The following is a 16,038-nucleotide window of genomic DNA, read 5'->3' as shown; positions in this document are numbered from 1 at the left end:
ATGCATACGTTCAATCAGGTGCTGGAAGGTTTCTTGGGGAATGGCAGCCCATTTTTCACGGAGTGCTGCATTGAGGTGTAGACGCCGGTCGGTGAAGGTTAGCACGAAGTCGGCGTTCCAAAACATCCAAAGGTGTTCTATAGGATTCACGTCAGGACTCTGTGCAGGCCAGTTCATTACAGGGCTCTTATTGTCGCGTAACCACTCCGCCACAGACCGTGCGTTATGAACAGGCGCTCGATCGTATTGAAAAATGCAATCGCCATCCCCGAATTGCTCTCAAACAAGGCGAGGCAAGAAAGTGCTTAAAGCATCAATGCAGGCCTGTGGTGTCATAGTGTCACGCAAAACAGCAAGAGGTGCAAGCCTCCTCCAAGAAAAACACCACCACACCGTAACATCACTGCCTCCGAAATTAACTGTTGGCACTACACACGCTGGCAGACGACATTCACCGGGCATTCCCCATACTCACTCCCTGCCATCAGATCGCCACATTGTGTAACGTGATTCGTCACTCCACACAACGTTTTTCCACTGTCAGCCCTCCAATGTTTATACTCCTTACACCAAGCATGGCGTCGTTTGGCATTTACAGGCGTGATGTGTGGCTTATGAAAGTATTGGGGCAAGGGGGGGGCACCACGGCAAAGTACCATTATCCAAGATGGTGGCGATGACGTCAGCCAAGATGGCGGATTTTGGCGGGAAGTTTTAATTTTGGTGGGAAGATAGGTCACTTGGGCTACCTCCACTAACCTAAGTCATCCGACTACAACCTCTTCCTAGGAACTGGTGCCAACTTTAAATTTTGGCAGTAAAGATAGGTCAATTCGCATATCTCTACTAACCTAAGAAAATTGTGGGAAGATAGGTCACTTGGGCTACCCCCACTAACCTAAGTCACCTGACCGCAACCTCCTCCTAGTAGGATTCGGGGTAAAGGACTCGACCAGTGCTGTCTTTATTTAAGCACTTTGATGCAATACAACCATCCAGTGTGTTCACTACGAGGTCCGGACTCCAACTAACCTAGTACACCCCTGCAGCCAGTGCTCTTACCCATGAAGTAATCCAAGTGTCTCCACAAAGACACATTAAGTCCATCTGATCTTGTACACAGTACCGCCACCAGAGGGCACTGTCGTCTGTTCTATGATGTAACCCAAGATGGCGGCTATGGTGGGGGAAAATGGTGGGATAAGGACTCTGCCTGTGCTGGACGTGAGTCTTTATTTTGCAGGCAGTGTCTCCACCACGAGATCTAGAGTCCAACTGACCTAGTACACAGTACCACCACTAGAGGGTGCTGTAATCCCTCCAGTGACATAATCCAAGATGGTGGTCTGGAGGGGGAAATGGCACGAAAATGATGCAGCCTGCACTGGGCTGCTAGGGGAGTAAGGAAGGAGTGTATTCTATTTATTTTGGAACATTTTATTTAGGGATGAACTATATTTATCACACTGCCACAAAACACTCGCCCTGATGTGCTTGGGGTGACAATACATAGTCTGCAGACACACAAACAACTCCTAATTTACCGAAATAATTTCAGCACAGACATGCAAACTCCTCCTGAATAATGCAGTAACCTGATGTGCAGACACGAAATCGTAAACTCTCCAAATAAATCATAGCACTGCCTACAGACCTACTCACAAAATAATGCAACAAACCCACAATCAACGTGCGCAAGTACCCTCTGCCACCCCCGGTCCACTGGACCTCACAGGAGGCTAGCAGCAGCCCCAGCGAAGTGACGCAGCTATCAGCTGTCAAACCACACGCAGGTGCCCTCAAGCATGAGGCGGCGACATCCCTTTCATACTTGGTACCAGAGAAATTCCTCTTAGAATACGTGATCACGTACGCGCCGTTGATGACAGGACCAGATGGCAGCGAAGACCTACTTACAGAGTGCAGACACTCCAAGGTGCGCCATGTACGTGAAGTTCGCTGCTACCCTCCCTCTACCTGCAGTCCGGCGAAGAGCTTATTGCTGAGAGACGCTGCAGAAATCCGTTCCAGAATAGCACAAGCTGCTTTCTCCCTAGCGATTCTAATGGACCATGCGTGATGTGAGGTTGACGCATCACCGCGCATAGCTACATACCGTCGCAAGCGCATCTAGCAATGTTCTCAATGTTATACTGAAGGCAAAAAAATGGTTCAAATGGCTCTGAGCACTATGGGACTTAACTTCTGAGGTCATCAGTCCCCTAGAACCTAGAACTACTTAAACCTAACTAACCTAAGGACATCACACACATCCATGTCCGAGGCAGGATTCAAATCTGCGACCGTAGCGGTCGCGCGGTTCCAGACTGTAGCGCCTAGAACCGCTTGGCCACCCCGGCCGGCTATAACGAAGGCATATGGCTATCTAAGATAATTACCGGGTCGAACTCTAGTAAATTGCATAGTGTCCCAGAAATACTTAACGTGTGCTTCTGTAGGACTTTTTGTGATGTCTCAGCTTGTATGCACGGAAAATCTTGCCCTAACAGAACCTGTTTACGAAAATAGTGCGGAATAACATCGAATACACTCTTACCAGCAGTCCTAACGTGATACCCCGTCCATCACGTGTTACCATTCCTGCTTTCAACACACCCAGACGTTCCCACCGCTATGTAGAGACTCCTATATCCCAGCACAAAGGATGTCTTGCGTATGAATCGAACATTATGATTGGTTCTTATCGAAATTAGCCGCCGAATTACTGATGCCGCCGGTATCGAAGCACCATCCATCTTTTCTTTCTTTCTGCAGATGATTCATTCAGCAGTAAAATTATTTTGCACAGACTGCTAATTTCATTGATAGTTAAACCCGCAAAGTTGTCTACAGGTCATCAAATAGATACAAGACTCACAAGAATATTGGAAGCCAGGAACATATTTACCAGTGTAACTGCAATCAAATATTACGATTGCTGCTACAGTCTGACACCGATCGACGTACAGGTAATGTCTCCTCGTGACAGCTGTGCTTCTGGAACGAATCTGAGTATCTACAGCGCACATAATTTTCCACATAAAAAATCTCTCTTTCATACCCTCACGGTGATCGATGTGCTGAATCTATACATCCCTCACGATAGGACATACAGTCATCTTCTCTTGTCATGCCACAACATAAACCACAGTAACTTTACAATGCAATTTATACACATTTTACACAAGCCACAGTAATACTCATCTGCATGACAATTTATTTACAGGACTTCCACAGAAACTAGTTTTGAGTGTTCAGAGCTAGGAGATAGTGCAAGCTATGGGTGGCTGCTGGAAGCAGCCGGCAGCAGCGAGTGTGAGGGGGGAGGGGGGGGGGGGAAATTGTGGTCAGCATCAGCGCATTTAATAGCCACCATCTATAGCGACCTCAACAGCTGCTGGTCATAGCGCCTGTTCCTCTGGCGAGTGCAACCCCAAGAACAGCCTCTTCCTACCATAAGATGTAGCTGAGGGCCTTAACATCATGTTGGCTGTTCTTCTTCTGGAAAGTTGTCAGTGATAAAATATTTCACTACTGTTCCAAGGGTCGTCATTTAATAGAAATATGTTTGGTGTTTTGCAGATCTGAAACAGTATATCATTATCAGCCAACACACAACACCCTGGTGAGATCTTTTGGGGTCTGTGTTCTTTCTGAATTTCCAGTGTGTGTGTTGTTTTATAATCTTTTGGGGTCTGTTTTTGTGGTAGTTGTGTTATTACAGTGTTCTTTCTGAATTTCCAGTGTGTGAGTTGTATTATAATCTGTTGATTACGAGTGGTGGTTTTATCATGACAATTTCGATGTGTAATTAGAGCAGGGAAGCATTTTCTGTCAGTTGTGGTAGTCTGTATTTCCCTTCCTACACTTCAGTGATAGTTTGCTGCCTTTCTCCTTCTTACCGTGTATGTAAGAGTGTGTGTGTACAAGTTCTTCAGCAGCTATATACTTGTAGATTAGTGGGAGGCAATTCTTCCAGCAGTGGCTGTAGGACAGTTCTCCCCCAACTTCGGGTGGTGTTGTGGACTAGGAGCACAGCAAAGTGAACGTACACACACAAGCAATCGGAAAAGCGAACAAAACCCGTTTCAACCGTCCTCAGTCGAGCCCCATACATGAGGGTGACCATCTCTGGTTCATTCAGTCTGGGGTAATGAAATAGGACTGTGGATTGACCGACCACTTAAAACAAACACAGGTAGTAGTCTAAGAGTTGTGAAATGCATCCTCAGACCGTCATACTGCATCACCATCACTAATGACAAGTATTCCCCGTATGCTCATCCATTGTCATCTCCTTCCGTTCCTGCTGTAAGAGGGTATGGATGCAGCCCTTACAGGTAATGCACTTATTAAACTCCTCTCTGCCTAACACCAGACCCTCATCAGTTGAACATATTTCCCACCAAAATAAATAAATAAATATATACCTTATATCCTTCCTCTCCAGCCTCTCAGCATAGACTGAGTCTTTTTCCTGCCAATTTTAAGCAGTTGTGTATATCTGAATTTCAGACAGTTCAGTTTCTCTGCCAAACTTTGTAAAACTCTTCCAGCAGAGTTATATGCAAACACATAAATGAACACAATTCCCAAGACAGTATCCATCCTCTCCAGCAGCTCAAGTGGTGATGGGGAGGGGGAAGTGGGGGAGATACAGGAATGGAGGTGGTAACATCAACAATGTGATGCTGGCACATCCACCCCAATGGAGAGGTGGTTGGGAGAGGCGCCATCTTGAATAGATTTGGCAATAATACAGACTACCCCAGTTTTGGCTTTATTGCACTACATCTGTTGCTTGGTTCTTCCCGTTCCTCCTCGAAACCCTGCCTTCATGTGACTTTCCTGGCTGCATCTCGATACTGTGAAACCGGCGATTCTAAGTCCTTAAGCTCTCTCTCTCTGTTTCTTTCTCCCAGCTTAGCCCAGCAATTTTTTTTATGAATTTGTGAATCTGCTGAGTTAATCTTTAGGGGTCAACTCTATGTTCCCAGGAACTGGATTCTTTGCACATGCACTGTAACTTCAGTTTTGTAAAGTGGCCCGAATATTTTCGCATTAGTGTTTCGGTGACATATTGCATCTTTTATTCGTGTTGCAAAGATTTTACTCATAATTCAACGTTCTTTTACTTCTTCTCGCTGTTGCAATGTTTTATGCTGGAGAGAGTCTGTTGCGTTGAGCGTTTCTAGTTTAATCACTGCAATGTAATACTGTATTTTAGGGTTCCAGAAAATAATTTTCTCTTATAAATATTTTTTTAACTGAAATGTGGGGTCTATCTTTTGATGATTGGATTCTATGAGCTTGTTCCATTATACAGACATATACAAATTTTACGGTCTTCACATTTATATGAAATAGATAATGTAGCACGCACTTTATTTTATTCGTCGCGCTGTTCGAATACGTGGTGAAGACTAAAGACGGAATTTAGCTCATCACCCGCTTTGTAAAATTGTGGTCTTATAATGTGCTAGCCTCTCTGGAAGCTTTTAGGTCGTTTCAGTGTTCCATCTCAGGTCATTCATGCATAATTTCTTTAGCTTTACTGATTTTTATTGTGGGAACGGGATCCTGTGATCCATATTTTGGCATAAGTGTATAGCTACAATAATGGTGTATTTGAAGTCAACAGCGTGCTTTCAACCCTTTACTGTGATCCCAATGCCTCCATCTATCCATAACAGTGGGCTTTTTCTCCCATTTCACCCACATTTTGTGCATGAGAGGTAAATTCAGACAGATTACGTCCAGTGAGTAAATTTCTGAGGCCTGATTACGAGAGGAACACAAACACGTGCATGTTTCAACGTGTAATTGAAATAAAAAAAAAGGAAAAAAGAAAACCACGAGCGAAGATCAGCGTTTGTCGTTACGTCAACGACGAGAGCATCAAAGGTAGAACACAAGTTGTGAATGACCAAGGATGTGGATGGATATCGGACATGTCTTTTCCTGAGGAAACAAATTGAAATTGAAACTTCCAGGCAAATTAAAACTGTGTGCCGGACCGAGACTCGAACTCGGCCCCGACACACAGTTTTAATTTGCGAGGAAGTTTCATATTAGCGCACACTCCGCTGCAGAGTGAAAATCTCATTCTGGAAACATCCCCCAGGCTGTGACTAAGCCACGTCTCCGCAATATCCTTTCTTCCAGAAGTGCTAGTTCTGCAAGGTATGCAGGAGAGCTTCTGTAAAGTTTGGAAGGTAGGAGACGAGGTACTGGCAGCTGTGAGGACGGGTCGTAAGTCGTGCTTGAGCAGCTCAGATGGTAGAGCACTTGCCCGCGAAAAGCAAAGGTCCCGAGTTCGAGTTTCGGCCCCGACACACAGTTTTAATTTGCCAGGAAGTTTCATATCAGCCCACACTCGGCTGCAGAGTGAAAATCTCATTCTGGAAACTTAAATCGTCTTAAACGTTTTGGGGAAGCTACGGAGAAACTAGATCTGGATGGGCGGACGGCCATTTGAAACCTGCTCGTTCCCAGTGCTGGTCCAGTTCGCTACCAACTGTACCACATTTCTGGAAGGCAAAGGTCAAGGAAGACAAATGCATGCTACGCACAGTTCGCGATAGAAAAATAAACAAATAAATAGTAATGTTGGAACAAAGAGGAAACTTGCTAGTTTACGCTGGAAAAGAAGTCTGAATAAACACCCTGCTTTTCTTGAAACACAGCCGGCTGTTCTTTCTGGTGCGAAACTGTCGCTTTCTCCACTAAGCGGGATGGGAAAACGGCGCATGCCGTTAGGTGTGTACTGCCGCAATTGCGGAACAGTTTCACTCGTTGGCGTGGATGGAATGCCTGATTATGGTTGATAAGTTACAGGCCTATGGCAAAACTGTCATCAAATACTGCATCAGAAAAAAAATCGTGACCGTTAGCAGTCAAGCCAACCGCTAGCCGATAGTAAGTAGCTGTCTCAGCTTACACTAAAAAAACCAATCATGAGTTCCGCTGCTTCCACCACACTGTCAAGCTGCTTCCCAAAAATTTAATGAACTTAATTCGCGTTGAATTCGAAATTTCCTTCCGAAAACTCTGAAATTTTTCTTTTTGCGACAAAATGCATTGTAATACACCGAGGTGACAAAAGTCATGCAGCAACACCTAATATGGCGCATCAACATCCATAAAAAATCCATCATTGTTTGGTAACATGAAGTCCACGAATGCTCTACAACAAGACGAACAAAGTCATTTCCCGCCAATGATCTATTCCACTGGACGAGAAGACTGTCTCCATTCCTCGTGAATCCTGCCCACACCATTATAGAGCCACAATCATCTTGCTCAGCGCATTCTTGACAACTTGGGTCCATAGCTTCGTGGGATCTCCACCCTACCATCATCTCTTACCAACTAAAACCGGGACTGATCTGATCATGCCGTGGTTTTCCAGTCGTCTGAGGTCGAACCGACATGGTTACTAGCGGTATCGTGCTGTCAGCAAAGACACTCGCGTCGGTCGACTGCTCCCATAGCTGATTAACGCCAAATTTCGCCGCTCTGTCCTAACGGGTATGTTTGTCGTACGTTGTACTTTGATTTATGCGGTAACTTCACGCAGCGTTGCTTGTCTGTTAAGAGCGACAATTTCGTCGTTAAGTGAATGCCTGAAATTTGGTATTCGCGGGACATCTTGACACCGTGAATCTTGGAATACTGAATTCCCTAACGATTTCCGAAATAGAATGTCCCATGTGTCGAGTTCCAACTGCCACTCCGCATTCAGAGTCAGTTAATCCCCACCGTGCGGTCACAATCATTTCGGAAACCGTCCCATGTGACTCACCTGAGCACAGACGGCAGCTCCGCCAGTACACACTGACCTTTCGTACCTCCCGACGTGACTCACCTGAGCACAGACGGCAGCTCCGCCAGTACACACTGCCCTTTTGTACCTCCCCACGTGACTCACCTGAGCACAGACGGCAGCTCCGCCAGTACACACTGACCATCCATACCTCCCCACGTCACTCACCTGAGCACAGACGCCTGCTCCGCCAGTACACACTGACCTTTCATACCTCCCCACGTGACTCACCTGAGCACAGACGGCAGCTCCGCCCATACACACTGACCTTTCACACCTCCCCATGTGACTCACCTGAGCACAGACGGCAGCTCCGCCAGTACTCACTGACCTCTCATGCCTCCCCACGTGACTTACCTGAGCACAGATGGCAGCTCCGCCAGTACACACTGACCTTTCATACCTCCCCATGCGACTCACCTGAGCACAGACGCCAGCTCCGCCAGTACACACTGACCTTTCACACCTCCCCATGTGACTCGGCTGAGCACAGACGGCAGCTCCGCCAGTACACACTGACCTATCATACCTCCCCAAATGACTCACCTGAGCACAGACGGCAGCTCCGCCAGTACACACTGACCTCTCATACCTCCCCACGTGACTCACCTGAGCACAGACGGCAGCTCCGCCAGTACACACTGACCTTTCGTACCTCCCGACGTGACTCACCTGAGCACAGACGGCAGCTCCGCCAGTACACACTGCCCTTTTGTACCTCCCCACGTGACTCACCTGAGCACAGACGGCAGCTCCGCCAGTACACACTGACCATCCATACCTCCCCACGTCACTCACCTGAGCACAGACGCCTGCTCCGCCAGTACACACTGACCTTTCATACCTCCCCACGTGACTCACCTGAGCACAGACGGCAGCTCCGCCCATACACACTGACCTTTCACACCTCCCCATGTGACTCACCTGAGCACAGACGGCAGCTCCGCCAGTACTCACTGACCTCTCATGCCTCCCCACGTGACTTACCTGAGCACAGATGGCAGCTCCGCCAGTACACACTGACCTTTCATACCTCCCCATGCGACTCACCTGAGCACAGACGCCAGCTCCGCCAGTACACACTGACCTTTCACACCTCCCCATGTGACTCGGCTGAGCACAGACGGCAGCTCCGCCAGTACACACTGACCTTTCATACCTCCCCACGTGACTCACCTGAGCACAGATGTCAGCTCCGCCAGTACACACTGACCTTTCATACCTATCCATGCGACTCACCTGAGCACAGAAGCCAGCTCCGCCAGTACACACTGACCTTTCACACCTCCCCATGTGACTCACCTGAGCACAGACGGCAGCTCCGCCAGTACACACTGACCTTTCGTACCTCCCGACGTGACTCACCTGAGCACAGACGGCAGCTCCGCCAGTACACACTGCCCTTTTGTACCTCCCCACGTGACTCACCTGAGCACAGACGGCAGCTCCGCCAGTACACACTGACCATCCATACCTCCCCACGTCACTCACCTGAGCACAGACGCCTGCTCCGCCAGTACACACTGACCTTTCATACCTCCCCACGTGACTCACCTGAGCACAGACGGCAGCTCCGCCCATACACACTGACCTTTCACACCTCCCCATGTGACTCACCTGAGCACAGACGGCAGCTCCGCCAGTACTCACTGACCTCTCATGCCTCCCCACGTGACTTACCTGAGCACAGATGGCAGCTCCGCCAGTACACACTGACCTTTCATACCTCCCCATGCGACTCACCTGAGCACAGACGCCAGCTCCGCCAGTACACACTGACCTTTCACACCTCCCCATGTGACTCGGCTGAGCACAGACGGCAGCTCCGCCAGTACACACTGACCTTTCATACCTCCCCACGTGACTCACCTGAGCACAGACGGCAGCTCCGCCCATACACACTGACCTTTCACACCTCCCCATGTGACTCACCTGAGCACAGACGGCAGCTCCGCCAGTACTCACTGACCTCTCATGCCTCCCCACGTGACTTACCTGAGCACAGATGGCAGCTCCGCCAGTACACACTGACCTTTCATACCTCCCCATGCGACTCACCTGAGCACAGACGCCAGCTCCGCCAGTACACACTGACCTTTCACACCTCCCCATGTGACTCGGCTGAGCACAGACGGCAGCTCCGCCAGTACACACTGACCTATCATACCTCCCCAAATGACTCACCTGAGCACAGACGGCAGCTCCGCCAGTACACACTGACCATCCATACCTCCCCACGTCACTCACCTGAGCACAGACGCCTGCTCCGCCAGTACACACTGACCTTTCATACCTCCCCACGTGACTCACCTGAGCACAGACGGCAGCTCCGCCCATACACACTGACCTTTCATACCTCCCCACGTGACTCACCTGGGCACAGACGGCAACTCCGCCAGTACACACTGACCTCTCATGCCTCCCCACGTGACTTACCTGAGCACAGATGGCAGCTCCGCCAGTACACACTGACCTTTCATACCTCCCCATGCGACTCACCTGAGCACAGACGCCAGCTCCGCCAGTACACACTGACCTTTCACACCTCCCCATGTGACTCGGCTGAGCACAGACGGCAGCTCCGCCAGTACACACTGACCTATCATACCTCCCCAAATGACTCACCTGAGCACAGACGGCATCTCCGCCAGTACACACTGACCTCTCATACCTCCCAACGTGACTCACCTGAGCACAGACGGCAGCTCCGCCAGTACACTCTGACCTTTCGTACCTCCCGACGTGACTCACCTGAGCACAGACGGCAGCTCCGCCAGTACACACTGCCATTTGTACCTCTCCACGTGACTCACCTGAGCACAGACGGCATCTCCGCCAGTACACACTGACCATCCATACCTCCCCACGTCACTCACCTGAGCACAGACTCCAGCTCCGCCAGTACACACTGACCTTTCATACCTCCCCACGTGACTCACCTGAGCACAGACGGCAGCACCGCCCATACACACTGACCATTCACACCTCCCCATGTGACTCACCTGAGCACAGACGGCAGCTCCGCCAGTACACACTAACCTTTCATACCTAACCACGTGACTCACCTGGGCACAGACGGCAGCTCCGCCAGTACACACTGACCTCTCATGCCTCCCCACGTGACTCACCTGAGCGCAGACGGCAGCTCGGCCAGTACACACTGACCTTTCATACCTCCCCACGTGACTCACCTGAGCACAGACGGCAGCCCCGCCAGTACACACTGACCTTTCATACCTCCCCACGTGACTCACCTGAGCACAGACGGCAGCTCCGCCAGTACTCACTGAGCATTCGTACCTCCCCACCTAACTCACCTGAGCACAGACGGCAGCTCCGCCAGTACACACTGACCTTTCATACCTCCCCACGTGACTCACCTGAGCACAGACGGCAGCTCCGCCAGTACACACTGACCTTTCATACCTCCCCACGTAACTCACCTGAGCACAGACGGCAGCTCCGCCAGTACACACTGACCTTTCGTACCTCCCGACGTGACTCCCCAGAGCACAGACGGCAGCTCCGCCAGTACACACTGACCTTTTGTACCTCCCCACGTGACTCACCTGAGCACAGACAGCAGCTCCGCTAGTACACACTGACCATCCATACCTCCCCACGTCTCTCACCTGAGCACAGACGCCAGCTCCGCCAGTACACACTGACCTTTCATACCTCCCCACGTGACTCACCTGAGCACAGACGGCAGCTCCGCCATACACACTGACCTTTCACACCTACCCATGTGACTCACCTGAGCACAGACGGCAGCTCCGCCAGTACACACTGACGTTTCATACATCCCCACGTGACTCACCTGAGCACAGACGGCTGCCCCGCCAGTACACACTGACCTTTCATACCTCCCCAAGTGACTCACCTGAGCACAGACGGCAGCTCTGCCAGTACACACTGGCCTTTCATACCTCCCCACATGACTCACCTGAGCACAGACGGCAGCTCCGCCAGTACACACTGACCTTTCATACCTCCCCACGTGACTCACCTGGGCACAGATGGCAGCTCCGCCAGTACACACTGACATTTCATACCTCCTCACACGACTCACCTGAGCACAGACGGCTGCTCTGCAAGTACACACTGACCTTCCATACCTCCCCACGTGACTCACCTGAGCACAGACGCCAGCTCCGCCAGTACACAGTGACCTTTCATACCTCCCCACGTGACTCCCCTGAGCACAGACGGCAGCTCCGCCAGTACACACTGACCTTTCATACCTCCCCACGTGACTCACCTGAGCACAGACGGCAGCTCCGCCAGTACACACTGACCTTTCATACCTCCCCACGTGACTCACCTGGGCACAGATGGCAGCTCCGCCAGTACACACTGACCTTTCACACCTCCCCACGTGACTCACCTGAGCACAGACGGCAGCTCCGGCAGTACACACTGACCTTTCATACCTCCCCACGTGACTCACCTGAGCACAGACGGCAGCTTCGCCAGTACACACTGACCTTTCGTACCTCCCGACGTGACTCACCTGAGCACAGACGGCAGCTCCGCCAGTACACACTGACCTTTCATACCTCCCCACGTGACTCACCTGACCCCAGACGGCAGCTCCGCCAGTACACACTGACCTTTCGTTCCTCCCCACGTGACTCACCTGAGCACAGACATCAGCTCCGCCAGTACACATTGTCCTTTCATACTTCCCCACGAGACTCACCTGGGCACAGACGGCAGCTGCGCCAGTACACACAGTCCTTTCATACCTCCCCACGTGACTCACCTGATCACGGACGGCAGCTCCGCCAGTACACACTGACCTTTCATACCTCCCCACGTGACTCACCTGAGCACAGTCGGCAGCTCCGCTAGTACACACTGACCTTCCATACCTCCACACGTGAATCACCTGAGCACAGACGGCAGCTCCGCCAGTACACACTGACCTTTCATACCTCCCTACGTGACTCACCTGATCACAGACGGCAGCTCCGCCAGTACACACTGACCTTTCATACCTCCCCACGTGACTTACCTGAGCACAGACGGCAGCTCCGCCAGTACGCACTGATCTTTTATACCTCCCCACGTGACTCACCTGAGCACAGGCGGCAGCTCCGCCAGTACATACTGACCTTCCATACCTCCCCACGTGACTCACCTAATCACAGACGGCAGCTCCGCCAGTACACACTGACCCTTCATACCTCCCCAAGTGACTCACCTGAGCACAGAAGGCAGCACCCCCAGTACACACTGACCTTTCATACCTCCCCACGTGACTCACCTGAGCACAGATGGCAGCTCCGCCAGTACACACTGACCTTTCATACCTCCCCATGTGACTCACCTGAGCACAGTCGGCAGCTCCGCCAGTACACACTGACCCACCATACCTCCGCACGTGACTCACCTGAGCACAGACGGCAGCTCCGCCAGTACACACTGACCCATCATACCTCCCCACGTGACTCACCTGAGCACAGACGGCAGCTGCGTCAGTACACAGTGACCTTTCATACCTCTCCACGTGACTCACCTGGGCACAGATGGCAGCTCCGCCAGTACACACTGACCTTTCATACCTCCCCACGTGACTCACCTGAGCACAGACAGCAGCTCCGCCAGTACACACTGACCTTTCATACCTCCCCACGTGACTCACCTGAGCATAGACAGCAGCTCCGCCAGTACACACTGACCTTTCATACCTCCCCACGTGATTCACCTGAGCACAGACGGCAGCTCCGCCAGTACACACTGACCTTTCATACCTCCCCACGTGACTCACCTGAGCGCAGACGGCAGCTCCGCCAGTACACATTGACCTTTCATACCTCCCCACGTGACTCACCTGAGCACAGATGGCAGCTCCGCCAGTACACACTGACCTTTCATACCTCCCCACGTGACTCACCTGAGCACAGACGGCAGCTCCGCCAGCACACACAGACCTTTCATTTCTCCCCACGTGACTCACCTGAGCACAGACATCAGCTCCGCCAGTACACATTGTCCTTTCATACTTCCCCACGTGACTCACCTGGGCACAGACGGCAGCTCCGCCAGTACACACTGTCCTTTCATACCTCCCCACGTGACTCACCTGATCACAGACGGCAGCTCCGCCAGTACACACTGACCTTTCATACCTCCCCACGTAACTCACCTGAGCAAAGACGGCAGCTCCGCCAGTAAACACTGACCTTTCATACCTCCCCACGTGACTCACCTGAGCACAGACAGCAACTCCACCAGTACACACTCACTTTTCATAATTCCCCACGTGACTCACCTGAGCACAGACGGCAGCTCCGCAATTACACACTGACCTTTCATACCTCCCCACGTGACTTACCTGAGCACAGACGGCAGCTCCGCCAGTACACAGTGACCTATCACACCCCCCCACGTAACTCACCTGAGCACAGACGGCAACTCCGCCAGTACACACTGACTTTTCATACCTCCCAACGTGACTCACCTGTGAATACACGGCAGCTCCGCCATTATACACTGAGCTTTCATTCCTCCCCACGTGACTCACCTGAGCACAGACGGCAGCTCCGCCAGTACACACTGACCTTTCATACCTCCCCACGTGACTACACCTGAACACAGACGGCAGCTCCGCCAGTACACACTGACCATTCACACCTCCCCACGTGACTCACCTGAGCACAGACGGCAGCTCCGCCAGTACACACTTACCTTTCGTACCTCCCCACGTGACCCACCTGAGCACAGTCGGCAGCTCCGCTAGTACACACTGACCTTCCATACCTCCACACGTGAATCACCTGAGCACAGACGGCAGCTCCGCCAGTACACACTGACCTTTCATACCTCCCTACGTGACTCACCTGATCACAGACGGCAGCTCCGCAAGTACACACTGACCTTTCATACCTCCCCACGTGACTTACCTGAGCACAGACGGCAGCTCCGCCAGTACACACTGATCTTTTATACCTCCCCACGTGACTCACCTGAGCACAGGCGGCAGCTCCGCCAGTACATACTGACCTTCCATACCTCCCCACGTGACTCACCTAATCACAGATGGCAGCTCCGCCAGTACACACTGACCCTTCATACCTCCCCAAGAGACTCACCTGAGCACAGACGGCAGCACCCCCAGTACACACTGACCTTTCATACCTCCCCACGTGACTCACCTGAGCACAGACGGCAGCTCCGCCAGTACACACTGACCTTTCATACCTCCCCACGTGACTCACCTGAGCACAGACGGCAGCTCCGCCAGTACACACTGACCTTTCATACCTCCCGACGTGACTCACCTGAGCACAGTCGGCAGCTCCGCCAGTACACACTGACCCTCCATACCTCCGCACGTGACTCACCTGAGCACAGACGGCAGCTCCGCCAGTACACACTGACCTTTCATACCTCCCCACGTGACTCCCCTGATCACAGACGGCATCTCCGCCAGTACACACTGACCTTTCATACCTCCCCACGTGACTCACCTGAGCACAGACGGCAGCTCCGCCAGTACAAACTGACTTTTCATACGTCCCCACGTGACTCACCTGAGCACAGACGGCAGCTCCGCCAGTACACACTGACCTTTCATACCTCCCCACGTGACTCACCTGAGCACAGACGGCAGCTCCGCCAGTACACACTGACCTTTCATACCAACCACGTGACTCACCTGAGCACAGACGGCAACTCCGCCAGTACACACTGAATTTTCATACCTCCCCACGTGACTCACCTGAGCACAGACGGCAGCTCCGCCATTGCAAACTGACCTTTCATACCTCCCCACGTGACTCACCTGAGAAGAGACGGCAGCTCCGCCAGTAAACACTGACCATTCATATGTCCCCACGTGACTCACCTTAGCACAGACGGCATCTCCGCCAGTACACACTGACCCTTCATACCTCCCCACGTGACTCACCTGAGCACAGACGGCAGCTCCGCCAGTACACACTGACCCATCATACCTCCCCACGTGACTCACCTGAGCACAGACGGCAGCTGTGTCAGTACACAGTGACCTTTCATACCTCTCCACGTGACTCACCTGGGCACAGATGGCAGCTCCGCCAGTACACACTGACCTTTCATACCTCCCCACGTGACTCACCTGAGCACAGACAGCAGCTCCGCCAGTACACACTGACCTTTCATACCTCCCCACGTGACTCACCTGAGCACAGACGGCAGCTCCGCCAGTACACACTGACCATTCATAC

The 16,038-nt window shown here is 51.8% G+C and overlaps 1 protein-coding gene across 1 annotated transcript in view; it reads right to left on the bottom strand.

Moving 5' to 3' along the window:
- LOC126412569 (uncharacterized) overlaps positions 1–16,038 on the bottom strand; it is a 175,245-nt gene that overhangs the window by 135,776 nt on the left and 23,431 nt on the right. Inside the window, exons 21-24 of the mRNA XM_050082213.1 lie at positions 15,615–15,803; positions 13,914–14,039; positions 13,158–13,283; positions 10,577–10,638 (exon numbers count right to left, since the gene is read on the bottom strand). Of these exons, the coding sequence (XP_049938170.1) occupies positions 10,577–10,638; positions 13,158–13,283; positions 13,914–14,039; positions 15,615–15,803 (503 nt within the window). The remainder of the gene's footprint in view (positions 1–10,576; positions 10,639–13,157; positions 13,284–13,913; positions 14,040–15,614; positions 15,804–16,038) is intronic.

The sequence above is a fragment of the Schistocerca serialis genome, chromosome 7 (assembly GCF_023864345.2).
Source record: "Schistocerca serialis cubense isolate TAMUIC-IGC-003099 chromosome 7, iqSchSeri2.2, whole genome shotgun sequence".
NCBI classification, from domain to species: domain Eukaryota; kingdom Metazoa; phylum Arthropoda; class Insecta; order Orthoptera; family Acrididae; genus Schistocerca; species Schistocerca serialis.
Note: the sequence above shows the minus strand (reverse complement) of the source record. Positions and strands in the feature narration are given on the sequence as shown.